The sequence below is a fragment of the Botrytis fragariae genome (assembly GCF_013461495.1).
Source record: "Botrytis fragariae strain BVB16 chromosome Unknown tig00000012, whole genome shotgun sequence".
NCBI lineage: Eukaryota > Fungi > Ascomycota > Leotiomycetes > Helotiales > Sclerotiniaceae > Botrytis > Botrytis fragariae.
The window spans coordinates 491,443-518,700 of NW_023500989.1; the positions used below are offsets into that span (position 1 = coordinate 491,443).

Below are 27,258 nucleotides of genomic sequence, written 5' to 3' on the forward strand. Positions count from 1 at the left end.
CAAAACACAAGCGATTATCTTACATGTGCAGGGAATTCAAAAGCATAAATTAGATATGAACTTTCTACTTCTAGAAACTATCCAATATCTCAAGTGAATGAGAGAAATCAAATACTTGACTGGGCACATTATTTGAGAGGCTTCCATTTTTGGATTGTTGACCAAACTAATGAAAACTTTATCGCATAGTCCCGCAATTATGTCGGTCAAAATTTATGATAAGACTCAGTTGCGCGTGCCATGAACCAGTTAGTCTCGAACTCACAGTTCCCCTCCGGTTTCTCCAAAACAATACTTCTGTCCCGATTCAGTTTCCCCTTTCCTGAGTGCATCTCGCCACACATCTCTATGACTTTGCCCTCGAATCTCTCTCTAATCCAATCCATCCATATCCACTGACTTCCTGTGATAGCCGAGTCGTGCGTAGTAGGTAGTCTCATGAATTCCAACTCAGAATCAGGATAATCCATAAGAGTAGAATCGATGAGCGGGTCCTTCTCCCCATGGATAACCAACAGCGGTCCGCTAATTTCCTTGGCTCCATTCATTATCAAATCATTATATTTGATAACCCATTCATTGTCTCTCCACCCATATCTTAGCAAGTTTTCTTCAAGTACCAATGATAAGAATAGACCCATTTACACTGTGCCACCTCCCTCAACTTCTCTATGAGTGTTCAGTGCAGCGAGCCCTTCCTCGGTAAAAACATCTGGATACTAGAATTTGGGGAACACATTCTTCAGACCTAGCATCATTCCCGCCCAGACGACATTTTCAATAGGATAAAAATCACTTCTAATATCTGTTGTAGGACTGATTGCAACACCTCCAAGGTACCCTTCGATGTTTTCCTTGGCATTATGTTGTGCAATGATCCAAACTGCATCTACACCTTGGAAATGACCAATTGATACAGACTCTGATCCTAGGGATGGAAATGTGGAATGAGCCGTGCTAATCGAATATATTACATCGTTCGCAGCAGCAGGATTGGTGAGATAGTGGTGAATAATCGATTGGTTCTGTGGCTGAGTGCAATTGGAGACACCTAGGCCGGCATAATCAGTGGCAACCACAGCATAGCCGGATAGAATTGGAGCATAGGGCGCGAGGATGTGCTGGTGTAAATTTCGGAGTTGAGAAGGAGCGCGTTCAGAGAATATACCGGAGGTACCATGGGCCCGGGCGACAATTTGGGAGCTACCATCTGGGTTCTTTCATGGGAGAAAAGGCCAAAGTGTTTTACGCGGAGGCAGGAACGGGGTCTCCGGTATGGTCGAGGGACTGGTAAATGATACGCGAGATAAAGACGGGAGACGGAAGAGAGTATAAGGTAGGATCGACACTTTCTTGGACTTTTAGGAGGGTTTCTGGGACCGAGGGGTTTAAAGTTTTTCCTAAAGGGAGGGTGTAGAAGGGATCGATATGAACAGAACCGGTGACCTATTTAGAGCGCTCGAAGAATGGAGCCTCAAGTATCTCGGGTGCAAGCTCTGGTTGTGGAAGTTGAGAGCTGGAAACTGATTCCGGATGAGACATCATGATGATAGATTACTAACTGGTAATTGTGAAGTGGTAGAAGTTACGCAACTAGTAAAGGGAATAGGGGAGTAGAGATGTGCAACATTAACAAAGAAATAGTAGATGCAGTATTAAACTAGCAGATATCAATTGTTGATGGCGGCGATAACTCAGCTCATTGTGGAAAAGCACGCAAGATGTTGCGGCGCAGCGATATATCATATCAACAACTGACACAGTAGTTGTGCGGCGTATCGCCTCTCGATACAGCCTCTCTGGTTGCAAAAAGGTAGCCATGTCACTCACAAGTGAATAATAGTTAAATTTGATAGGCATTCATACTACTATTTCTGTCATCAGATCGGCCGGCCAATGCGCAGCATCAACACCGTTTGTTCTGGTACCAACATTATACCTCAATTCCACTTCTTTGTTTGGGAACCTTAAAATAGGTTTTACAGTTTTGATATTTACCCCGACAGCTTTAGTTTCTCTATCTTCGAAGAATTCATCGCGTAAAATGGTTTTGCCAGTGCCTGACTTTATCAGCGTCTGAAATAGCCTGGGCATTGTATAGTTCATATTGTGATAGTGTCGAAAGACAGGTTTGCAATTCCTTGACCATAGATCTTCCCAGACTTCTTGTGGATACATGCCACATGAGTTGACAAGCCATTGAGAATAGTAGTTTAGAGCCACATCCATTTCGTAGGAGCCGCCAGTTTCTGAGCGCTGTATCAGTGCTTGAAGAATTCCAACAATACCTGAAACTCCAGCGCAGTAATCCGAGTTTGGTAAGATAGGTGTAACAGGCTCATCGTTACCCATGGCTCGACCAAATTCCATAGAGACACCACAGTTTGCGTCGCTAATTTGTTGCCATCCACTTCGATAAGACCAAGGACCATGCCATCCGTAACAGTTTTCTCTTGCGATAATAATACCTCGACTTCTGCCTTTGACTAGCTCGCGAATGCCATCATTCCCGAGCCCATATTTATCAAGGACTCCCGGTCTGTAACCAGTAACAACAACATCTGCGTCTCGGATCAATTCTTTGGCTTTCTCAAGATCACCCTTGTTTCTGAAGTCCAGATGGGTGTTCCATTTTCCCCAATTCAGATCACAGTGCAGTTGAGAGTAGTCCTGGAGATGCGGAGGAGTGATCCTCATGACACTTGCACCCAATTCTGCTAAGCCCCTTGCGATTGCTGGAGCTGCGATGACTCGGGTGATGTCAACGATTTTCAAGCCAGCCAAAGGTCGCTTTGGGCTTGTTTGCTCTGTTTCGGGCCACCAACCTGCAACTTGGGTCGTATTTGGATGATGTCTGATTTCAAACAATCCAGCGTTAGCATTAGCTTTGCCATGCTCGCTATTTTTATATTCTTCCTTTGTCCAACAAATTGTTCCTGCTTGTTTGTACTCATCTGATGCTATTCTTTGCATATCATCCGATTCTATTTGTCCTATCTTCTCTATGAATGGATTCCAAGACGCTTCGACGCTTGGCTGGTCCATTTCATGGGGTAGTCCAATACTATCCAAGCTAGGATCTGGATTCATGCTTCCTGAAGGAAGTCAGCAAATAGATCATCTCCAAAATCATTTATAAGCACTCTTACCATGTATATGGAAGTACTTTGCATCTTTTGTCTTGTAAATGTTTGTACAAGAGGCACGATGATGTGTTCCTTGTAATCTGTGAATATCGGTTGAAGGGAACCATTTTGCAAGAAGTTTTCCATTCTCAGAATTTGGATCAGAGGCATTGAATAGTGTCACCTTGGTTCCTTCGTGGTTAATTTCCCACAATAGAGTAGACATGATAAAAAGTTGTGCATGATCGCTGCATTTATTATAATTTGTTAACTGCTGTTGCGAAAGCGAAGGCGGATGTGATGTGAGATGAAGGGGCAAGGGTGTGAATTTAGGAGACGAGACGGCGTCGCTATAGTATGATCAAGGTTACTCACGTGTTGATGATAACTTCTTTCGGCTCCACATCATATTTCTTTTTCAACAGCGATAAAAGTACCGTCGCTTCCAAAGCTTTGATTGAAGATATACTCTCAGCGAATCGCCAATTGATTGGTATAGTTGGAGCATCCTCTCCTTCGAATTTGATCTTCTTGGCATGATCTTGAAAGTCCTTTGGCAGATTGGGAATGATTGTGGGATTTTCCAAGATCCCTTGTTGGAAAACCTTTTTGCTCTCTTCTGGTACTGAATACATTGTCGTCTCGTTATATCGATTGAGTGACAGATGATACTTGAGGAGGTACCTTCCATCGGAATCTCTTTATAGGAGTACTTATACTAACAGAGTGGTAGCTACCATATCAAGCTTTTTAACAGATTGCAACTTTAGCCCGGAAACCAGCAACGGGCCTCGGCTTAAGTGACACGCATTCTCCATATTTTTGCTACAAGAAAACATTAAGAGAGTGAGTCAAATGACACAAAAGACGCTCTGGGCTGTCGTGTTGTTGTCTGATTCTTGTAAGTCGATAATTTCACGAAAAATTTCCTATTTGGGAATTGGGATGGAATAGACTCTGCGTATTCAGTATGAGCCGCAGATTGGCCGCATGCTATTACCCCACAACCTGGTATCAACCACATTGAGAGGAGACCCGCCATTTCCGTCATTGCCGCAGTGACTTATCATTGATTGTTCCATGATGATCGCTAGAAGTATGTGTTGTATGTCAAACACTACACATAACTTAGTTGTGGTCATGGCTGCCGATCTTGACGGCAGATCCTCTTCATCCGCTCGTATAAAAATTACCCAACGCAGCATCACCCTCAGTAGTCTCGAACCCCGAGGTTAACTACAAGCCACCGAGGTTGATGAAAAACTATGTAGCCAAACTCATATATCAGCTTCATGTGACATTGATCTCTTCAGATTCGCCTTTTCTTCGTTCCTCTTCTTTTTCAGTACCTTCACATATCAATTTCTTGTCAATCGGAGCCCAGCTTCGATACTATGGCGACGACAAATGAAACGGCAATCCATGGTGCTTTTCAGCCCAGAAGACCTGTCAGAGTTGCTAATTGTTCGGGTTACTTATGTTCGTGATTTCTGATATGAGTTCCTGAGAAAGACACTGACTCTCCCCTGAGGTGATCCCGCTTATAGGATGTACGAACAGATTTCATTAGGAAATGTAGATTTCATTACCGGTGACTACCTTGCTGGTATGTCATGGATGTGTAAGGAACACGAACAAAACTAACAAACCCTCGGAAGAGATGAATATGGCCGAGAATGCAGAGGCATATAGAAGTGGAAATCATCCAGGATATATCTCAACTGCTTTAGATGGATTGACTCAATCTCTTGAATTGCTAGCCGAGAAAAAGACTAAGGTTGTTATTAACGGTGGCGCTTTGAATCCCGAAGGCTTAGCAAGAAAAGTTGATGAACTTGCCAAACAACGCGGCATTGCTCTCAAGGTTGGCTGGGTTTCTGGGGATGACCTGATTTCACATGCAGGACCAGATATGGCTTCCTTACGTGGAAATTTACCGAAACACTTTGATTCATGGAACCAGGACCTACAATTACCGGCCAATACCTTCTCTTTTTTGGAAGATAAAACGATTCCTATTGTGTTAAGTAGTGCTTATCTTGGAGCTCATGCTATTGTTAAGGGTTTGCGTGAAGGTGCCGATATTATAATCTGCGGGCGAGTTTCTGACGCATCTCCTGTGATTGCTGCTGCATGGGTAAGTTCAATGATGATTCCAGTTTCATTCGCTTCCTTTCTTCCTTGGTTTCCTGTGGAACAACTTTTTATTTTGTGTGTTGAAAATGTTTTGATCATACGCATTTGCTGACTGCCGGACGCTTTAGTACTGGCACTCGTGGTCAGAAACTGATTACGACTCTCTTGCTGGATCCTTGATCTCCGGACATCTAATAGAATGTTCAGCCTATGTTACTGGAGCCAATTTTTCTGGCTTTACTGAATATGATCAGGACGTTTTCATTGATCCAGGATTCCCTATTGCGGAAATCGAAGCGGATGGTTCTTGTACAATCACTAAACATGAAACTACTGGTGGGATGATTACTTCTGATACTGTCGTGGCCCAATTTCTCTACGAGATTCAAGGTAATCATTACCTGAATAGTGATGTGACTGCCGTCCTTGATAATATATCTGTCTGTCAATTGTCAGAGAACCGGTGAGTGTCACAAATTTACCTCCATGTCGAGATTTGTTACTCATGTAAAGATAAAAGCGTCAAAGTTACAGGTGTTACTGGTCTTCCGCCACCTCCAACAACCAAAGCAGCAATATTTTATCATGCCGGATATCAATGCCAAATTCTAGTAAACGCAACAGGTTATGGCACCAAACAGAAATGGGCTCTATTTGAAAGACAGATGAGAAGAAAATTACAAATTGCTGGAATTGATAAATCTTTTGAACTCTTGGAATTTCAAACGTAAGAGTCCCTTTGTATCTGCAATTTTTCAATAAACGAGTTACTGATTATATAGCATCGGTGTACCCGAAACGAATCCTTCGACACAACTCAGCAGCACAACTTATTGTCGTGTATTCGCTGAAGCCATTGAAGCTGCAACCCTCCAAGGCCTAGTCAAAGCCCTCACCGAAATATCTCTTCAACACTTCTCAGGTTTCCACGCATCCCTCGATATGCGTACTGCGACCCCCAAACCATTCCTGGCATATTATCCAGCACTTTTCCCTCAAGATGAACTTGATGAACAAATGCATGTCATCAGTTCCGACAATGAAGTACAGACATTTGAATGCGGACACCCACCAAGATATCAACCATTCACTCGTCGTGCTACATACGATACTGTCTCCCCCCAATCTCTCTCCACATTTGGGCCTACAAAAAGTATTCGACTAGGCGATATAGCACTCGCTCGCTCCGGCGATAAAGGCGCGAATCTCAACTGCGGGATATTTATCCCATCATCCTCTGACCCGAAACTATACAGCTGGCTTCAGAACTATTTCAGTCGTTCGAAAATGCAAGAATTATTAGGCGAAGACTGGAAAGAAGAATATTTGATTGAAAGAGTTGAGTTTCCGGCAATAATGGCGGTGCATTTTGTGATCTATGGGTATCTGGGGAGAGGTGTTAGTAGCAGTAGTCGATTGGATTGCCTGGGAAAGGGATTTGCGGATTACTTGAGGGATAAGTGGGTTGAGGTTCCTGTGAAGTTTTTAGGATAGGTTGGTTCTATTAGGGGAGCAGATTATACCAGGAGATCATAGGAATACGCCATGAAACAAATATGACATATCAAGAACCAGATTAGGAATATCGATGGTGACTAGTATATTTGTGCTTCTGATTTCTGAGAAAACATTACACTATATCTTCTTACCATGATTGTTTCCACCCGCCAAATACTCCAGACCTGTGATCAGCATCCTAACATTGTTGCGTTGAACTTTCTCCTAGCTCGCCAATTACAAAATGTCATGTTTTCCCTTCACGATACGTTTTCCTATCCAATTTAAACCTAGGTCCGATACTCGATCTCAAAAAATGTCAAGTCGGAGACCATCCAGTCTCTCAGCTATCAATTATCCCCGTTCTGACTACACGTGAATTTCAAAAAGGGCCCATTGCAGGTTCAGGGTGTGATCCTATGTAAATTACATCGATCCCAAAGATGCGGAGGATATCCTTCCAAGCCAATTATTGACAGTAGATATCTGATGAATTTGACCTGCCCCAATAACTGATGATATATAGTCGCCATGATACGCGGCAATGAATATCCGGCAACACTTCGATATGAAGTGACTAGATGACTGAATTGTTGTTCAGAAGCAAGGTACACGAGACGGGGTTCATAAACCTTTCCCATTGCGAAATTATGTACTCCGAAGTATATGATACGAAACCCAGTTCGTGTTTACAAATGAAAAGATAAGAAACGAAACATAGACGCTTGTCAATTACCAATAGAACCCCGCATACCACATACAGACTCTGCGAAATCGAGATTATTGAAATCACCTCATTCTGCGGACACAGACAATTTCTCCAAATCCTTCACCCTTTTCTCTCTTCCTTCAATATCCTCGCAAAAATCCGACCCTCCATAACAACCGACGCGACTACCACATGTATAAATCGAAGAGAGCAAAAATAAATGTCAAAAGAACATACAACAGTGGGGATTCGCTGGTGGTCACCCACCCAACTACTAATCCACCGATCTGAAGCTTGTGTATGGCAGAGCGGACGGGATGCCCAATTCTCTTCAGTCTATGGTCGTATGTGGCAGATAATCATTTCCATTGCAATATATTCAAGCACTCTTGATGAGCGATTCCGATATTGGAGGGTACTCATCAGTCTATTGCTTTTGGGTTAGACTAATGTGAGAGTTTCCTTCAGTATAAGAAGCGGAAGATACCTAGTATGTATTGTGTCAACAATTCTTTTACAACAGACATGACAGCTTCGAAATGATATCAATCCACGGGCGAAGTAGGAGGAGATATATGAGAAGAGAGACGTTGACGCAAATGGAGGATTTTTAGAAGACCAGATAAATAAAAAACTTCTGGCGGGGGAAGTTACATGGGATTTAGATCTTGGTATGAAGATACACACTAGGAAGAATTGAGAGAACTATTCTCACCCGTGCGACTTTGATTCAGAAATGGAAAAATGTAACACGAAGATTTTTCATTTGCGCCATTGTTTAAAATCTTGGAAAGGATATCACCCTAGGGACCAGTGCACCTGCTGTCTGAACCTAAACCTTTCCATAAATCCCATTCTTATCCATACGCATCAAATTAAGCCTTCTTGAATTTCTCCCCCGAAATCATTGGTCCGACAAGCTCTATCAAGAAAGATTTTGCTTTGCCAACCTTCACCATCAAACTAGGAATTCTCCAACCAAAAATCTGTCCGACACCACCTCCATTTCCGATAGGTACGAAAATTGTTTCCTTCATTGGTTTGAATTCCTGTTGCACGGGAAATCCAGTTCCAGAACCCCCAGCAATCATTTTCCATACCGAGCCCAACAATCCGGGAGTTGGCTCCGCAGGCTTCTTGATGCCGAGATCGGTGGCAAGATCTACTGCGAGAGAAGAGCATAGTGTTGCAAGCATAGGATCCATTTCCAAGGCTGAATTAGAACTTCCGGCTACGATATCTCCTAATACGTAGATACCCTTCACATCGTCTGAACCATTTCCCTTGACGCGGAAATAAGCATCACGTGTGATAACGCGTCCTGATTCATCGAGCCATGATTTTGATAGGAATTCACTGTTGGGTGTTCCTCCAGTAGCGTCAATGTATATATCGACATCGCGTTTACTACCATCGCTGAGAGTTAGGGTAGTAGGGGAAACACCTGGCTCGGCGGGGTTTGCACTTTCAATGCGTACATCATTGATAACCTCGACGTGAACAATATTTTCGAGATAATCTTGGGCTCGTGCACTGGTTGCCGGTTTGACCCTCGAAAGAACTCTGTTTGCACCAGAGAGAAGTGTAACTTTACAATTTGGATAATTTGATGCAATCTCTCCTGCGGTTTCAACACCAGCGGCGCCGCCTCCGGCTACGAGGACAGTCTTTGCGTTTGGGAGAGCAGTGTGTAATGCACTCAAAGCGGTTTTCGTGTGGGATTCTGAACCGTGGAGTGTCCAGAGTGGGGATTTGGAGGTTGTACCTGTGGAGATGATGAGAGAATCGTAGTGAATTTGTCGCGTGGCATCTGTAGTTCCATCACCTGTTGCTATGGTGACTGTTCGCGTTGCGGGATCTAAAGCTGAAGCCACGCCTTGGATTAATTCGAATTGCGAGGCGTCATATCTTGAAAAGGCCTCGGACAATGGGACGAATATTTTTTCATGAGGAATCAAAGTTCCATTGATGAGAGCTCGTGGACTGGCGATCTTGAAGAAGAATGATGTGTTGGGGGTGATGAGTGTGATATGATAGGATTTTGTTTGATCGAGACGATGGAGCTGAGGTAAAGTTTGACGAAGCAATTGGTGAACGGCGTTGACTCCGCCAAAGTTCCCACCTAGAATGACTACTTCGTGGGCAGTGGAGTTGGAGGACATTTTGAAGGTATTCGGAAATGGATTGACAATGGGATGGGTAAGGTTGAGGTTGAGGTTGAGCTTTGAATGTCTGAAGGTCTGTCAGCTATGGAGATCGGGGTCTGCGGGTCAATGTGGGCTGATTATTGATTGAGTAAATAACCTCCCTCCATATGATACTCGATGAGAGTGTAGAGTTCAAGGAGAGTAGTACCTGATATTCTAAGCTATTGAACGTCCTTTGGATGATTTTCTAGATGAATTCTTTGAAGACTTTGACCTCGAAAATATATATATCAACGTTTAGAAGAATTGATTGAGGATTGACGTGTACTTCTTATAGTAAATCGTTACTGCTCTCAGACTGGTGAAAGAACTTCGCGGGGCACAGATTTTATCAATTACTCGAGCGTGAACCTATTTATATATTCCCCCTTACTTCACAGTGAATGTTACCTAGGTCATTTATTAATGATTGTCATCACCATATCAAAATGACCAATTTTGAACAATTTAACAAATCAGAAAGTCCATTGCGCGACTAACTAAATGTTGCCGCGGTGTTCAGCCAATCAGAAGCATTTCCGCCGAGAATCATGGTCCCCGCCTAACGCATCCTACTGCACTCATTTTACAACACCTTGCTTTTATCATTTCTTTTTCGCAGGTGTTTGAACACGATAGGATAATATAAATCGGCCAATTCAGCCGCCACAAAAAGAAATGCTGTTAAAGGTGTGCCTACCACTGTGTAGTCCTTCGGATGGTGGAAGTATCTCCAGCAATACGTCAAAATTGCAGATGCTGAACCAGTGAAACGACAAAACCTATTTGTCCTGATTAGCACAGAGAAAACGCCAAACCATCAACCATACAACTCACCAAATCTCAATAGAATGACCACTTGTATGGCCTCTCTCCATCAACTGCGCAACTGAGGAAATCCCAAGGAACATCTGAAGAACAAACGCCGACCAAAACATTGCATCCATATCGTCGCCGTGAGTCTCCGCAAATGCCCAATGCAGAACCATCATCATTCCAATACCTCCCCCAAGAATTGTCTTCAAATTTTGAGATATCATGGGAGCATGATTCCACTGGTTTGGCCCAAATTTCATTGTAGTGTACACAAGAAAGGCATCTATGATAAGCCAGGGAACAAAAACTAGGATTTGAGTCAGGGTGAATGGAAGGCGAAAGCCATAGACTATCTCCCACCCTATGTTTGCACAGCTATTACATGTTGTTAGTTGGAGCGATATATAGAATGATGATGTTTACAGTGCAATAATAGGCATTCCATAAGATTCATCTCGATACGCTTGTCGAATGTATAGAAGATATGCAATGGTCCAAAAGAACCCCGTCGAAAGTATGAGAGTATCTTGGATTTGGAGGTAATACAGTGGAGGTTGATTGATGGTATCAATGGCATTGAGAGGAAGATGGATATTGAAAGTCATCTTGAAGATCACGATGTAACCAGGAAATGATAGTGTCACATATATCTATCAGTCTGTATTTGATTTCCCACTTTTGAGAAGCCTCAAAACATACGTTGCATCCGACGCATCGACCAATCAATCACTGTCAGAAATCTACCATTAATCTTGCTGGCTGGGCTTGATTGTCTCTATAGCAGTATATCATTAGCGGCCAGATGAATACCGCCGGGAATACAAGCAAATGCTACCTTCAAAAGAGGGACTCGCATCCGGCGCATTAAACAAATTGGAGATCTCATCTACAGTGTACAAGCTGGTCGGTATATGCATCACGTGATCTGCCACGTATTTTTGTTTCTCGTGACTTCCATGCACCCCATTTATATTTCATTCCACTTGTCTCTGAAATTTCCATAACTTAGTCACATAGTCAACTTCCCACAGTTTGTTGATACGCATTTTTTTTCATTCACGATGACCTCCTCCGAAATATCACTCTTTTCACACGATTTGATCTCCGAAGAATGTCAAAATACCCTCCCAGAAGGCTATAAATTCCGTGCACTCCAACGCTCGGATTTCCATCGTGGATATCTAGGTGTTCTTCGAGATTTAGCGTATGTAGGACCCATTACAGAAGAACAATGGGAAGAAAGATTCGATGCGATGAAAAAGTGTGAGGATACTTATTATGTGTTGGTGATTGTGAAGGAGAAGGGTGGTGAGGGTGATGGAGAGTTTATCATGGGGACTGGGACACTGGTTGTGGAAATGAAATTGTGAGTGTTTTCTAGAATCTATTTTGGAAAGACATCAGTGAGAGGAGCAGAAGGGCTAATGCTTTATTGGTAAAGCCTTGGGAATTTGGGACTACAAGGCCATGTGGAAGATGTGTGTATCTCGGCGGATCATCAGGGACAGCAATTTGGAACAAAACTTATTAAGGCCTTGGATCATATTGCCTCTGAGAGAGGTTGTTACAAGGTGAGTTTATTTCGTTACGTATGCAGTTTTAAGAATACATCAGTAGCTGATCGTATTACAGAGTATACTTGACTGTGGTGCCAAAAAGGTACCCTTTTACGAAAAGTGTGGTTATGAAGGGAGAGGGTTTGAAATGCATCACTACCATGATCCTGAATCGGAGGCTGCATTAAATGGAGTTTGATTCCAATGAACCCTGTAAGAGGCTTTGGGAATGGTGTTTTGATGTTCACGAAATCTAGTGACAGCGAGGAAAGTATCAAATGCTGTAAATAATGGTATCGAAATTCATTTTGCTCAACCTCGCCACCTCCAACGATGTCTCTTTTCAATGATTTTTTCGGTCCTTTGAGTTATTTCTACTTTTCATTCAACTATTACTCAGACAACTGATTCAACAGATCGATTATATTTTCCCAAATGGCACATACGTATTTTATCAGAATGAGACGAGAGTTCTTTAATATTTTGCGGTCTGATTTCAAATGGTGGTTATAGGTACCTATTAGCAGCTCTATTCAAAGATCACTTGCCCAGATCTTACCTCTGATATCTCACTGGAAAAAGCACATAGACGCATTTTTCTGCACCTCCCAGACTCTCAAAATCTTAGCTTCATGGGGCATTACCTCCACAGTATACGGAACATCATAAAGACCCTCTTTATGTTTCCACAAATCACGAATTCGATAATGATCCCAAGTCATAAGAATATCCCGACGAGGACTAAAACTCATTTCCGCCGTGAAAGTTCCACGATTTAGTAATGCGACAGCATAACTCCCATCCACCATTTCTTTAGCATAAACTTGAAGATCTCCATCATCTTCGTAGCCTACACCCACTGTTTGGGCTGATATTCCAAGCGGATCTTGATTTATCTCAATAATCTCTTTATTGGTAAGAGTTTGGAGTTCATAAGTATCCAAAGCCCTCACATCGGATCCGATGAGTAGAGGAGAAGCTACCATGGCCCACATACTGAAATGCGTCCGATATTCAATATTCGACGCCCCAGTTCCCACAAGTTGAGTCGAATTCCCATTGAGCCCAATGATTAACATATCATAATCATTCCAATGACCTGGACCTGAATATTGCACCAAGTCATTTCCTCGATCAATCATGTCCAAGACGTCGAAATAGTACTTTTCCCGATTTCCAGGATAGTTGAACTCATCAGAAATATCTTGACCAATGCGCCACTGATTTGCTCCTTCATCAGCGGCCCATTCCCAGATATCGGCCCAACCGCAATGGCATGCGTGGTAAACGATGGGACGACCACTTTCTAGGAGTGCTTTGGACATCTTCAATACGATTTCTTGAATCACGGATTTGGGAGCATCTCCATGGGAGCAACAACTATGATTATTAGAAAATGTTCAAAGTTATGCTCGGAAAGAGAATAAGACTACCTATCATATTTCAAATGGTCAATCCCCCAACTAGCAAACATATCTGCATCTTCTTCCTCGTGCCCAAGACTCCCCGTATATCCAGCACAAGTCTGATCGCCCGGACCGGAATAGATACCTAATTTAAAACCTCGCTCATGCGCATAGTCGGCTACAGCTTTGATTCCATTTGGAAATTTGACAGGATCGGCTTCGAGGGGGTGAGCGGATCGAGGCCCTTTGTATCGCTGCCAACCATCATCTAAGTTCACATAAATATAGCCGGCGTCCTTTAGACCGTTAGATATCATGGCATCAATGGTGGTCTTGATGAGGTTCTCGTCGATCAAATCACCGAATTGATTCCAGGAGCTCCAGCCCATGGGAGGGGTGAGGGCGAGACTGTTATTTAGGGGTGGGGAAACTGGGGGATCAGGACCTGGTGAGCATTCTTGGGCGGTTGGAGAGGTTGTTGTTGTTGAGGTTTGAGAACATGAAGATGTGCTTAAAGCGAGAACGTGAATGAGAGATGCTTTTTGTAGAAACCAAGGGATGATGGTTTTCACGGGAAAATACATTGCAATGATTCTTCCTTCTCACTCTCAATGATATTCAAGCACAATTATCTCACGACTATGTGAAGAAAGTTGTTTCTCTCTTTCAATTCATTGTAATAATGTATCCTCTCGATACAAGACTACTCATATACAAAGCAGAGGCAGAAATATACAGCTCGTACGGACCATACCTTAAAAAAACCACGAATGCCTCCTACAAATTAAAACATCTACCCCGCAATCCTTCTCACGTCGTACAGCATATCAAAGTAACAGCCAAGAGCACTCTCTGTGTAATGGCTAGCTGTCCCTTCTCCAAACATGCAACTTTAGTACTCCGCACTCGCGGCTGAATACTCTCATGCATTTGGCTGCAGAAAAATCGATACCAAGGATATCACCGACTGCAAGTCGTTGTATCAAGCAATAGTAGAAATAAATTGTAATGTCAAGGTTCCATACCGTGTGGGCCGCTCGTAACGTATCATTGAATAGATATACGAGGAAATTGAGTTTAGCTTCTGATGTATACATACGAGTTCAATATGAACCAAGCTCCACTCTTAGATATACTACCTATATATGTAGAAGCGGTGATAATGATAAGTAAACGTCCTGAAGACATACCTGCCTTGTTCTATTCGTCAAGATATACTGCTGACTCAGACTGGATGCAAGCATGTACCCCAACTTCGGTAGATAACTTCAAACAAGCCCAATTCAATACTGAACCACCTTTGCAACGTCGTCAAGTTACCTATCTACCTTCCCAATTTAGTTGTCCGTTCCGTGGCGTCTATCTATAGTTATCGGTTTTCCGGGAGTGCCAAGTCCGCGGGGTTTGATAGGGTTTTCCCCACATGCACCCACCCCCATTTTGGCAATCTGATATCATATCATAACGTCGCATCCCGTATCTGCAGAAGTGTGAGTTGCAGCTTATCGTCGATAAGTATCTATGGATGGATCAATCTTTTCTGCTTTCGCAAGCGCGATAAGGATTTAAGATTTAATGAAGGGTCTCCTCGAGATTTTCATACAATATAGCATGATTCCAACGGGTGTGTTTGAGGATACATAGTGGGTGACGATTTACGAATATTGAATATTGGGTATTGCACATCAGACGGCGATATCTTTGGAGATCAGCTTCACCTTCTAAGGAAACTGGTTTGATCTTGAATTCTCTCATCTCCTCCTCATCATCAGTCCCAGGAATCAAGATGCGGAAGTCTGAAGACATGACCACAAAACCACACCTCCAAGATGTATCTCTCCCCATCGACCCCCCGCATCTTCCTAACAAACAAACCCACCTCGATGCGCAAACTGCAACAGAAATCGAGCATTCCATGTCTTTTCGCGATGCGCTTCGTCTCTATCCCGCTGCAATAGCTTGGTCTGCATTTTTCTCTCTCGGAATAATCATGACGGCTTTTGATCCCCAATTACTGGGAAGTTTATATGCGACTCCTGCTTTCCAAAAGGATTTTGGATATAAATACAAGGGAGCTTATATCGTAAGCGCGCAATGGCAGACGGCCTTGGGAATGGGGAACCCGATTGGACAGGTGGTGGGAGCGTTACTGATTGGGTTTCCGATGGAGTGGTATGGGAGGAAATGGGTGGGTTTTCGAAATCTTCATAACTGCGAAGGACTTGATGTGCGCTCGAAGCTAACTTGGAATTGCTAGACATATATGGCATGTGTATCCGGTACTGCAGCATTTATCTTCATGCAATTCTTCGCGCGCTCTCTCCCTGTTCTTCTCGTTGGGGAACTTATCGGCGGTCTCATCCTAGGCACATATACTACCATTGCCCCAACCTACGCATCGGAGGTATGTCCATAGCGCTTCGCGGTCATCTAACTTCCTATGTTAACCTTTGTTTTGTGATGGGTCAACTCATCGCAAATGGGGTTATTGCTGGAACGTCTCGTCTCGACAATCATTGGGCATATAGTGCTCCCTTTGCAATTCAATGGCTTTGGCCTCTTATCATCTTGATTGGAATTCCTTTCGCGCCTGAATCACCCTGGTGGTTAGTCAGGAAGGATAGACTTGAAGATGCAGAGAAATCGCTGGATAGACTGTCATCGAAGGAAATTAATAATAAATTGGTTCTGGCGATGATGATTGAGACGGATAGGTTGGAGTTGGAGATGGAGACGGGAACAACTTATTGGGATGTTTTTAACAAGACTAATATCAGGAGAACGGAGATTGCAATTGCGGTTTTTGTGACGCAGGTTTTCAGTGGGATATATCTGGTGGGTTATGCGGCCTATTTCTTTCAACGTAAGTCTTCTTTTCTTCTGGTGTTGTATCTTGATTCTTCCTTGAGCATATTCAAGGTCATTTTCTAGAATGTACATCCATTCATGCTACTTGGGTATTATGTGTATAACTAAATGATAACGTACTAACTTACCGTTCCAGTTGCCGGTCTTGCTGGATCCAAAGCATTTGATATGAGCGTCGGATTTTTAGCTGTTGGCTTCGTAGGAACCCTTTTATCATGGATTCTGATATCAAAATTCGGTCGACGACGCATCTACAACATCGGACTTGCGATGCTTACAACTATTATGTTTCTTATTGGGATTCTGGATTGTGTACCAAATTATGTGAATCGTCCAGGTGTCATCTGGGCACAATCGACGCTCATGATCGTTTGGAATGGTATCTTTGATCTTAGTGTTGGCCCCGTTTGCTACACGATTTTCTGTGAGGTATCAGCGACTAAAGTTCGTTCGAAAACTATTGCTGTGGCTACGGCAATGCAAGCACTTGTTGGGATAGTTATGACGGTTGCCATTCCTTATATGATTAATCCGGATCAAGCGAATTGGAGAGGAAAGATTGGATTTTTCTATGGTGAGTGAAATCTTTTGTTCTATCATTTTTCACAACAGAGGAATATGCCGATTGATGCAGGTATTGCTTATCATTATTCACAACTATAAATATCGAAAAGAGCATAGTGACTGATGATTAGATAGGTGGTTGTTCGGTGTTATGTCTTATCTGGTGTTGGCTTAGAGTTCCGGAAACCAAAGGAAGGACGTATGAAGAATTGGATCTGATGTTCGCAAGAGGTGTGAAGACGAGAGATTTCAAACATTACAAAATTGTGTAATGTATATCCACTCCAGTTTGACTCGTTGATGGAATTAAAAATAGCACTTTCACTTGCAGATATTTGGGTTTCGTCTTATGTTTCGTTCTCATTTTCACCACTGTACCTTTTGATGGATCATCTTGTGCATGGTTAATGACGATGAACTTATTTCAGTTGCGTTTATCTTCAGTGAGTGCATTGAAGAACTGCTTGCATTAACCCTACAACTTATGAATCCTTCCAATTTCTGGAGAACCCTAGTTTTGTGATCTTCACAATCCCAAGACACAGTGATTTGATTGTGAAGTGAAAGTTGAAACCCCAGAAATCGGCAAAGAAAGGTTGAGCGATTTAATGTAAAATCAATCCAATTAGCTCGTCGACACGACACGACACAACACGCACGACACAGCACGATAGATCAAATTGACATCATTTGTGTCGGTCAATCCGTCTGTCGGTGCTTTGGGTCAAATCCTGTCAATTTTGTCATTCCTGTCAATCCTGTCATTCTCGTGAGTCGTCGTCATATGTTCCGGGAGTCCGGAGTATTGATGGGCGATGATGTTCCAAGTTTTTTAAGATTTATCTATACCCAGGTCCAATTACCTACGCAGATGGAAAGGTAAAGGCAAGAAAAGTAAGGTTATTCCGAGTTTCGTCCACCAATCTTCGTGCAAATGTGAAGATTTACTACTTCGGACTATGAGTTGTAATCTTATCTAGGCGTAATACTAAAGTAAGTTTCAACGGCAGATGGAGAAAAAGGAAAAGATGTCCAAGGCCGTTGCAACCCGAGATCTGAAAAGGTTAGAGCCTCAGGTATATTTACAGTATTAGTAATCAGCGACGGCCACATCGGTGCTAAAACAAGCCTCTTCCGAGCACCGAGACTATGTCACGTTCTTCTCGAGGGCAACGATTGGTCATGACTTTCATTAAGTTTTTCGTCGCGTTTTCTAGCGTGTCGTATCATTTCTAATCTAACGTCTTCAAATGAATATCTCATGCTGCTAATAAAAAGCTAATAATGCCTTGGTACGCCTTACCCAGAGCCAAGGCATTACCACTGGGAAATTTTATACTGCGGAATTAAGAACAAAGTATAATCTATACGAAGCTTTTTTCACACTATGATCCCGGGAGGAAACACCCACGCTTTACCTCAATGGTTCTCTTCCCCCTTCATCACGCATCGACTTCGATTCCGATGATTCCCCAAAATGAGGGGGGGATAACAATCACTCGAGCCACTCGAGCCACTGCGGATATCGCGTCAAGGCAGCGAGGGGTTGGGAAAATATGAGACCATTTTCATCTACTCTACCCCATAGATAGATATGCTTATGTCTCAAAGATAGATGATCACATCTGTTTACCAATTCCGGATTCCGTCTCGGTTTTCTTATCTACGGGGTACGAATACAGTGCGTGCTTCGTATGTTTTTTATACTTTCGCCTCAATGAACTGAAAGGAAAGGAGTGGATACAAGACGGTGAATGGATGGAAAATACACCCTCAGCCATTTAAGGTTACTTTCGTCTAAAGGCGGCCCGAAGAGGCTGCGGGAGTTGTCGAATAAAGCTACTGACTCGCATGATCTGCGACGTAAGGCGAAATCAGTCAGGTACAAGCTTGGAAAAAAAATTAAGTCATTCGAATTTTTAGCATCAATTTACTCCAGATTTTGATGTTGGAGAAGAGAGAAGCCAAACGTGGTGACTTTGGGACATCGTGTCGATTACTTGCATCAGTGATCAAGTCCAATCCAACTCATGCTGTTGGCAAGATTCATATCCTCAAGGTTTGGTATGCAACACCACGCACTACCCCAGATTCAATACCCTGAATTAGTCAAAACGTACATGGTCGATACCGAGATCACACTGGAAAATTGTCAAATTATGGCGATTTCATGGAGACCGTTGTTCACGTCGCCTCGCCAAAACATAATAGTTACTTTTTAGTGGAGTCACACAGGAACAAATGGTCCACTGTCACTGATGAAACTCCATATAAAAGAATTTTACTTACGTCTTAGGAACCACCTTCCAACATGGTCTTACCATTCGCACTGACGTTCCCCTCATTGAACTTACTTGAATTCAATAGAAATTGATTGTCAATCTTTGGCTTATCTCGGTGTCGAGCGTGTCTAGCCCCGTCCAGAAACCCTACATATTTTCGTCTCGTGTCCACATCTTGATGTTATTTTGCCATCTTTCAACTCTCTTTCAACACTCAGCTACTCCTTCCTCAACTGATAGCTTCAATCCTTTATTCTTGTTCCAACGTCAATCATTAGCATCCGAAGTCGACAGCAACATCTCTCGACTGTTGAGAAAAGACCAAAGACAAAAATTTGCGGAGAATCATAAAAATTTGCAAATATGGATCCCGAAAAGGCAACTTCGAATAAAGCTACCAAAGACGATATCACAGCCGCCAACAATGTTCGTGGTAACATCAGGGCGGACGATCAGTCCTCCGATATGAAGGTAGCAGAGGTACTCGATGCTTTTGGGAATGAGGAAGGCGCAGAGGTTCAATGTAAGCTTCTTTACTCCTTGATTGGCGAAAGAATTAGCTGACAGTATCATTAGACAAAACCATGACTTGGTGGCAAGGAGCAATCGTTATGATTGCTGAAAATATCTCACTTGGTATCCTTTCTCTACCAGCTGTCTTGGCCAAGGTTGGCCTCATCGGTGGTCTCATCTCTATTCTTGCTCTTGGTGTTTTCACTACATATTCTGGTTACATCTTGTGGCAATTCAAAATGCGATATCCTCAGGTATGCTAAGCTCTCGGAATGGTGATTGAACAATACTTTCAGTTTCTAACCGGTTCTTTAGGTTACAACTTATGTAGACATTGGTGGTATCTTGATGGGAAGCTGGGGCAGAGAGATCTTTGGTGCTGCTTACGTCATTTACTGCATATTCTGCATGGCATCGCATCTTTTGACATTCACCATTGCCATGAATGTTCTCACAAACCATGCAACCTGTACCATTATTTGGGGTGTCGTTGGATTGGCTGTTTTCAGTTTCCTCTCCTTGAACAGAACTCTCAAAAATGTCTCGTTCTTGTCCATTGTTTGTAAGTTTTGCCAAGTCTTCTTTTACCGAATGCGCTAACAATTGCAATAGCATTCACCAGTATTCTTTCCGCCGTTGTCCTCACTATGGTCGCCTTGGGTGTTTCTCCAAAAGCCGATGCTGCAGACATGAAGGGAACTTACAGCCCATCTTTCCCAACCGCTTTCAACAGTATTTCCAACGTCGTTTTCGCATACGGTGGTCACGTTGCCTGGGTCAGCTTCATTGCTGAACTCCGCGATCCAAAGGAATTTCCAAAGTCTCTCATCCTTCTTCAAACTGTCGATATCAGTCTTTACTTCGTCGCTGCTCTCGTCATTTACAGATATGCTGGTGAAGACGTCGCAAGTCCAGCTCTTAACAGCAACAGTCCTATTGTTCGCAAGGTTGCATGGGGAATTGCTTTACCAACCATCATTATCGCAGGAGTTATTTTCGCTCACGTCACTGTTAAATACATCTACGTCCGACTTTTCTCCGGAACCAAACACTTGAACAGCCGAGGATTGGTCGCCACCGGAACTTGGGTCGCTCTCGCTTTCGGAACATGGACTGTCGCGTGGATTATTGCCGAATCCATTCCCGTCTTCTCCGATCTCCTCGGTTTCATTTCTGCTCTTTTCGCGTCTTGGTTTTCTTACGGTCTCCCTGGTATCTGCTGGTTTTATATCAACTGGGGATCATGCATGCAAGGCTCCAAGCAAATCTTCTTGAGTTTCGTTAATGTTGTCTTGATCATTTTGGCGTGCATTATGTGTTTTGCGGGTTTATACGCTAGCGGTTATTCTATGAACTTGGACACTGCTACTTCTCACGGTGCTTGGTCTTGCGCGGATAACCAAAATTAATTGGTTATCTTGGGGCTATATTATAGCATTTGCACTGTGTCGCGAGGTCTTCTTTATTTTCTTGGGAAAAGCAATCGAAAAGCAAAAAGCGAAAAGCGAAAAGCAATGAGCAAAAAAGCATGATACCCAACAGGGAATTTCATATTGGTGGAGGCTTTTTTATGATATCGATTTCCGGTTATATGATATGGGCAGTTAGGTGTCTTGGGCGCGTATGTACTTTGGGAGTACGAATTTTGGGATGGGGGGCATTCTCACTTGATTGAATGAATGGATGGGGTCGAGCTGGATATGAATGACCGGCCTTTTTTGTATATTATCGGGTAATGGTGTGATGAGAATTATGGTGTGATGATTAAATTACTTAAACGAATGGAGATTGATTCATTGAAACGGATGGTTTCTTGAGAGATTTTGATGCGGTGAACAAATACTGATTTTGTGATGTTGAGATGAGATTGATGTGAGGATATATCGACGAAGTTCCTAGTATCAAAAGCAGAAGATATACACTCTCGATGAGACGAGATGAGGACCGGAATCTCAGTAGGCTGGAACGGAACTCCTCGCATGAATATAGCAGCTGCTGTATTCTCCCTTCCTAGTTCTACGGACTTGGAGAAAGAGAGAGAGAGAGAGAGAGAGAGAGAGAGAGAGAGAGAGAGAAAGCAGAAAGGATATCACAAAGAGAATGAATGAAAGACAAAATAGCACAAAATCAACTTGTTCGAAGATCTGACCGACTTTGAGCAATTTTATTCCTGTATACCTACATGTGCGCACTACGGAGTACAGAGTACTGAGATGAGAACACAGATACCAGGTAAGTAAAGTACAATCAGTATGAGGATTCTATCTGAATCATCTTTCTGCCTCCCTCCCTCCCTCCCTCCCTCCGGCACTATACCATGCCATACCCCATACACAACATACCCACCAGATACATCATCCATACCCAGGTACTCCGTACTCCATACTCCATACTCCATACTCCATACTCCATACTACAGCACATGATCACTCCCTCCCTCCCCATCTCCCGATCCTCTCATCCCTGCGCCATGATATGTATGTACATAATAGAATATTCCTAGCGTCTTCTCCCCTCATCTCATCTCGTGATTCTCATCATCCCACCCTATGCCGCTGTCACACGTACTTTTCTCCGCGTACCGGGAGGTATCCATTCTGTAGGTGTCTAATGTACGCTAATGAATAATGAATAATAAAGTACCCGCACATCCCGGTTTTTGTTTTTGGGATTGAGGATGTGGGGTTGCTCCACTTGGGTGGAAGGTTTTGCACGCTGGTAGGGATGCACAGATAAATATTTGCTAAGATAGATCTGGGAGAGATATCAAAAAACCATCTCAGGTCGCTTAGCTCAGTTGGTTAGAGCGTGGTGCTAATATCTTCTCTTGCTTCTGATTCTTCGGAAACAAATGGGTTTGGCACGCCAAGGTCGGCGGTTCGAAACCGCCAGTGATCAGATTTTTTTGCTTTTCTTCTTGCTTTCCCAGATTGGGGTTGTTGTGATATTTATATGATATTCATATAATATTTATGTTGTGTATGGATGCGATAGATGGGAGGGAAAGGATTTGTATAGAGAGACTGCATGTATGTATATGTTGATGTGCTTTGCTTTGCTTTTTGGGGATAGGAATGTTACCGCCGTATAGCCTCGGAATATATATATTTATAAACTTGCGGATTGCTTTTTGGGAAGAGAGTTTTAGACTCAGCTGTGAGATAGATCGATGGTTTGGAAGGGAATTTTACAATGTTGTCAGGGGTAATTTTGGCTGTGGTTCCTATTTTTTACTTCATAGGTAAGTGGTTCGTTTGCACAGGGTGGTAAGTTTCCTTATGAAATTTGATGTCCACTAGAGATGGGGATGTGGGAGGGAGTTGGGTGCTCTGGAGTGATGTAATGAAATCTTTTGGTGTTGCGAGGGGGCTTTGGGGTTGTGTTAACCCAGCTTCATATTCTAGATATCATGTTATGTATGGTAAATGATGATTTTGACAACTACATGGTTCCTCATGAACTCTCTACTCTGTAAATCTTTTCCAGCCTCTCAAATCAAATTCATTTTTGAACCAATTTTGTTTCTCATTCATACATTGTACGGATTTGCTTTGGTCATCAACAGTCTTTACGTTTCTGCTACTGAAAATCTATTAAAATGAAGAGAGAGAAATATATCGACAGTCTGAGTTGAGAGTCCAGACGAACCAATTATATACCCATCATTGTGAATACATTACATCCGAAAGGGGTATATCCACGTCCATGAATGAGATTAGAAGTGTTTAAATAATGAGGTCAGACCAAATCTATCCATTGTCGCGCTTCGGTTTGAAATAGGTTTCTCGAGTCCTCAGCAGTCTTCAATCTGTAAAATCCTACTCGACGATAATGGTTGCTACCTGACTCCACAGCAGGCTGCAGAATTAAGCCGGAGATTGGGTTGGCCTTGGCACCGAGTTTGCAAAAGTTCAAAAGCCAGAGGTCTTCTCTACCGGTAGCACAGCTGTTTGTTATATCGACATGTTCTAGATCATACTCATGGTCCCTAACCGAAAATTTGACGCTCATGGGGTACGATTTCTTCCTTATGAGCTTACCGGGGCCTTTCGAAAATGCATGAAGGCGGAGTATTGGGAGTTGAGAGTCGGTTGCAGGTACGTACTCGTGGTTAGATTGGTGGGAAAGCTCTTGGTCTGTGTTCAGCACTTCGGAGTCTTCCATGTGGAAAATCCCCTGGTAGAATGAGAGGTGTTGGTGAGAACACCATGTCCAAGAGGGCCAGCTTGAGTCTAGTGATGAGTCTCCGAGAGGGATCCACATCAGGCTATACTTCATATTAGCTTTGAGGGAGATAGAAGGCGCCGGAGAGTCAGAAGTCGGCCTACATAATCCGGAATAAAGATAAGGGACAAAAGAAATTTGTGGCACTTGATTCAGATTTGGAGTATCGCCTTGAGAAGGAAAGTTCAGTGCAAATATCACTTACCATCTAGGAAGGTCCTCGAGAAACGTGCCAAAAGTATTCGTATCAAATTTTAGGCGTTTCTGAAACAAAGCAGAGCAAGCCGCGAAAGCAGCTACTTTGTCTGAAGAGTATGATAGGTTGCGTTGACAGTACTGATCCACTAGATTGTAATAAAGCCGTACAAGTGCGTCGAAACTAAGATCATTAGAATTGAGTACAGTCAGATGTCCAAGCCGTCGGGCTTTTATGAAGCCAGCTTCTACTCGTAAGCCTGCGAGATCATTCTCTGTAAGTTCTTGCTCAGGGCTTGTCTCCATAAAAAATCCTTTTGCACATTCGAAATACATCCTACCACAGGTAAAATGTAGAACACGGGGGGAAAGAACGCGTTCTTGTAAAGTCCACGCCCTGGTATTCCAGATACTCCTTTGATGAATGTCCCACGTCCAATCAATAGGGAATTCGTTCTGCAACCCGTACAGATCTTGACTGAACATAATGTAGGACCCTGGTTCGTTATCCATCGGGTATAAAGGCAGTTCGACCGATGGCTGCAGTGATGGATAAGGGGGCAGGAAGCCGGATTTACTATTGATACCAGATGTGGCGCAGATGCATAAGGCCGCATAACCGTAAACATCGCCCATACGCGCGATTTCTACGGATTTATCGGGAATGGAGTCTTGTAGAATGCAAATAGAATCGATCCACAGATACTGAAATCCCAGGTCACGAGTAGCAATGACAGCGTCCCTGAAAGTAGCGGGCAAATCTTCCAAGGGCATTCCTTCCATCCGAGACGACAGATTTGATGTTTGACTCGTATATTGAGCTTCAAATGGGTGTTCTTTGGATATTCCCCAACAGTGGCTCAGGGTCACATATTTATCGATGATACCATTACCCATGACAAGCTTAGGAGGCGAGCTTTTGACATCGATAACCCTTGTGGGTAGGATACTGCGCGTCGTATCTCGACAAGTATCATGCTTATCGCACATTTTCAACCACATCTGTGCAATGCTGATAGCTTCATAATTCCATGCCCGTGATCCAGGGCGAACCAGGAAGTATTTCGACGCGGTGTTTCTACCGTCGCCTAGGTGAGTTAGCAATCTAGTCGCCCACAGGATTGAATCTTACCATATTCTGCGTACAAGATAAAACCTGCCTCAGATTCCCAAGCTCCATCCACTTCAAATATCAGATTTTTGCAAATTGGCAGTTCCAACTGACATCCATAATTTGCGGAAATATTGACCTCTGAGGAGAATCAGTACGGTGAGCAATTTCCACACAGGTAAGATTAATGTAGATATCTACCTCCGTTCTTTGAAGAACGGCTTTCAGCGAACTTGCGCAAGAGAACATCTCTCAACACTCCGCAGAGGTTGCAACCATCATTAAACGAGGCCAAAAGACCTGGGAAGTCAGGCGTTGTATCTTTTCGACGGTATGGCACTTCAATCTGATACACCCAATCTTCCTCACTACGGCCAGGTAAGCCACGGTCAACAGTGAAGTTCTGGCACTGCCTGCAAGGAGTATTAACTAAAGCCATGTTGCCATCGGATGCTGCTTTCAGGGCTCTGCGCTCGTCGTTGAGATGGAGAATCGGAGATTTTGAAGAGGGGAGGCTGGTGTGTAAAGGTATGGGTAAGCTCGCTTGAACAGCCAATGATGCCAAACCCCTGCTGGCTCCGCGAGTGAGTGTAGGGAGAACGTGGATGAGGGTAGTATACTTTTTTTGAGAATAATATATATTTTTGTGATCAAGATCCCGGCCAGTATGAGTGCTTCAAACGATATCGAGAGAGATTCTGATCAGCATTTAGCAGCAAATGTATGCCAAAACTATTCGAAAGTGCGTCGTTTGAACTTCTACTTCACACGTAGAATGTATACAGCGCATAGGCATTTTATTGAGCAAATAAGTGTGCAAGCAGGACGATACGAGTACTGCCTGGTATAACGCTGCTTAGTATGGGGTGCCGACATTAGATTGGATCTTTCATCAACCAAATCCATACTATTATCATCCTGCCTCGCCCTAAATGGCTTTGCAACTCATCTGCATGATATCACCTGGATGCAACGCTACTAAAGTGCCTACGGGGCTCACTTAGATCCACTAACGAGATATCGTGAGTCTAGAAATGATGACCTACATCCAGCCGTAACGCTGTTATTGTTTTTTATTTTTCAGAAAAGATAACAATTCCTGATTTGAGGACTTTATGTACGCTGGTTGCTACGCCACATATTCACGTTACACCAAGTGTTCAAACTTGGCTGGTTGGTAAGGCGCCCATATTTCCTAGCTATCGCTTAATTCCTGGACAGTAGCTCTTGCCGTTATTCTCTTTCAGTTGCTATAGAGACAACAAGCCTTGTATCGATTATTCTTGTGATGGAAGATAGACGTGATTCGGAATTGAAGTGTGATATTTCTTCACCTGAACGCAACAACAACACAAATGAAAAAGAAGCTTCTCAAAGATTATTATCAGACCAACCAACAGAACAGCCTAGGCTATTCCTACTAGACGATCACGAAGATTATGCTCAACGTCCCAGCCGACTTATCCTTGTTCCGTTAACATTTGCACTCATGATTTCCACATTCATGATCGCTTTGGATACCAACATCATAGGTCACCCTATACTTCCAATTACACTATCATTGCTAATGTTTATTTTCATCAAAACTTAGGGACAGCGACTCCCAAGATAGTCACTCAGTTCCATGGCCTCAACGAAATTGGCTGGTATGGTTCGGTTTACCTTTTAGCATAATATTCTTCCAATTCACGTATGGAAGATTTTATACTCAGTTTAATGTAAAGTGGTTATTTATTTCAGCTCTTGTGACCTTTGAGGCAGGCTCTACGATCTGTGCAACGGCAACCAGCTCCAAAGTTATGATAATTGGACGAGCTATCTCAGGTATAGGTGCTTCTGACATCTTTTTCGGGGGGTTGACTATCAGTCATGGCCGTTTGTGTGTAGCCTTGGAATGGAATTGAGTAAGGTGGAGAAAAAATAGAAACATAGATCAACCACGAGTCATCTTTGTAACTAGTAACCAAGCAGGCTTCTCTGATTGTTGTATCTAATTGTATATTTAAGACAAATCTAAATTTAGAAAGATTTCAAAAGCTTTCAAAACCATTGTCAATAATCAACCCAAGT

General features: G+C 43.0%; 11 protein-coding genes across 11 annotated transcripts; 6 read left to right on the forward strand and 5 right to left on the reverse strand.

The window, feature by feature from the left end:
- Nucleotides 1–206: 206 nt before the first annotated feature.
- On the reverse strand, nt 207–3,760 carry Bfra_002361 (putative alpha methylacyl- protein; the record flags this gene model as incomplete). Its single annotated transcript, XM_037332783.1, has 7 exons — nt 207–597; nt 646–694; nt 749–1,203; nt 1,250–1,446; nt 1,867–3,095; nt 3,150–3,373; nt 3,501–3,760. 7 exons carry the CDS (start codon nt 3,758–3,760, stop codon nt 207–209), a joined length of 2,805 nt encoding a protein of 934 aa, XP_037194911.1.
- A 759-nt stretch (nt 3,761–4,519) lies between these two features.
- Nucleotides 4,520–6,755, forward strand: Bfra_002362 (putative duf1446 domain-containing protein; the record flags this gene model as incomplete). The annotated part of the gene is made up of 6 exons (XM_037332784.1): nt 4,520–4,604; nt 4,657–4,731; nt 4,784–5,262; nt 5,390–5,724; nt 5,782–5,988; nt 6,044–6,755. 6 exons carry the CDS (start codon nt 4,520–4,522, stop codon nt 6,753–6,755), a joined length of 1,893 nt encoding a protein of 630 aa, XP_037194912.1.
- Nucleotides 6,756–8,342: 1,587 nt separating this feature from the next.
- Bfra_002363 (putative apoptosis-inducing factor 1 protein) lies at nt 8,343–9,629 on the reverse strand (the record flags this gene model as incomplete). Its single annotated transcript, XM_037332785.1, has 1 exon — nt 8,343–9,629. One exon carries the CDS (start codon nt 9,627–9,629, stop codon nt 8,343–8,345), a length of 1,287 nt encoding a protein of 428 aa, XP_037194913.1.
- A 610-nt stretch (nt 9,630–10,239) lies between these two features.
- Bfra_002364 (putative integral membrane protein) lies at nt 10,240–11,074 on the reverse strand (the record flags this gene model as incomplete). Its single annotated transcript, XM_037332786.1, has 3 exons — nt 10,240–10,435; nt 10,491–10,844; nt 10,893–11,074. 3 exons carry the CDS (start codon nt 11,072–11,074, stop codon nt 10,240–10,242), a joined length of 732 nt encoding a protein of 243 aa, XP_037194914.1.
- A 456-nt stretch (nt 11,075–11,530) lies between these two features.
- On the forward strand, nt 11,531–12,224 carry Bfra_002365 (putative glucosamine 6-phosphate n-acetyltransferase protein; the record flags this gene model as incomplete). Its single annotated transcript, XM_037332787.1, has 3 exons — nt 11,531–11,835; nt 11,911–12,040; nt 12,102–12,224. The coding sequence occupies 3 exons, from the start codon at nt 11,531–11,533 to the stop codon at nt 12,222–12,224; spliced, it is 558 nt and encodes a 185-aa protein (XP_037194915.1).
- A 370-nt stretch (nt 12,225–12,594) lies between these two features.
- Bfra_002366 (putative alpha-galactosidase protein) lies at nt 12,595–14,015 on the reverse strand (the record flags this gene model as incomplete). The annotated part of the gene is made up of 2 exons (XM_037332788.1): nt 12,595–13,405; nt 13,459–14,015. The coding sequence occupies 2 exons, from the start codon at nt 14,013–14,015 to the stop codon at nt 12,595–12,597; spliced, it is 1,368 nt and encodes a 455-aa protein (XP_037194916.1).
- Nucleotides 14,016–15,525: 1,510 nt separating this feature from the next.
- Bfra_002367 (putative maltose permease protein) lies at nt 15,526–16,881 on the forward strand (the record flags this gene model as incomplete). Its single annotated transcript, XM_037332789.1, has 3 exons — nt 15,526–15,619; nt 15,689–16,294; nt 16,436–16,881. 3 exons carry the CDS (start codon nt 15,526–15,528, stop codon nt 16,879–16,881), a joined length of 1,146 nt encoding a protein of 381 aa, XP_037194917.1.
- A 1,010-nt stretch (nt 16,882–17,891) lies between these two features.
- Nucleotides 17,892–18,331, forward strand: Bfra_002368 (uncharacterized protein; the record flags this gene model as incomplete). The annotated part of the gene is given in 3 exon segments (XM_037332790.1): nt 17,892–17,939; nt 18,171–18,220; nt 18,238–18,331. 3 exon segments carry the CDS (start codon nt 17,892–17,894, stop codon nt 18,329–18,331), a joined length of 192 nt encoding a protein of 63 aa, XP_037194918.1.
- Nucleotides 18,332–19,461: 1,130 nt separating this feature from the next.
- Bfra_002369 (putative amino acid transporter protein) lies at nt 19,462–21,067 on the forward strand (the record flags this gene model as incomplete). Its single annotated transcript, XM_037332791.1, has 4 exons — nt 19,462–19,668; nt 19,722–19,912; nt 19,974–20,220; nt 20,271–21,067. The coding sequence occupies exons 1-4, from the start codon at nt 19,509–19,511 to the stop codon at nt 21,065–21,067; spliced, it is 1,395 nt and encodes a 464-aa protein (XP_037194919.1). The 5' UTR covers nt 19,462–19,508.
- Nucleotides 21,068–23,396: 2,329 nt separating this feature from the next.
- On the reverse strand, nt 23,397–25,627 carry Bfra_002370 (putative heterokaryon incompatibility protein; the record flags this gene model as incomplete). Its single annotated transcript, XM_037332792.1, has 4 exons — nt 23,397–23,925; nt 24,088–25,165; nt 25,210–25,329; nt 25,390–25,627. The coding sequence occupies 4 exons, from the start codon at nt 25,625–25,627 to the stop codon at nt 23,397–23,399; spliced, it is 1,965 nt and encodes a 654-aa protein (XP_037194920.1).
- Nucleotides 25,628–26,476: 849 nt separating this feature from the next.
- Bfra_002371 (putative mfs transporter protein) lies at nt 26,477–27,092 on the forward strand (the record flags this gene model as incomplete). The annotated part of the gene is made up of 2 exons (XM_037332793.1): nt 26,477–26,757; nt 26,780–27,092. The coding sequence occupies 2 exons, from the start codon at nt 26,477–26,479 to the stop codon at nt 27,090–27,092; spliced, it is 594 nt and encodes a 197-aa protein (XP_037194921.1).
- Nucleotides 27,093–27,258: the final 166 nt, after the last annotated feature.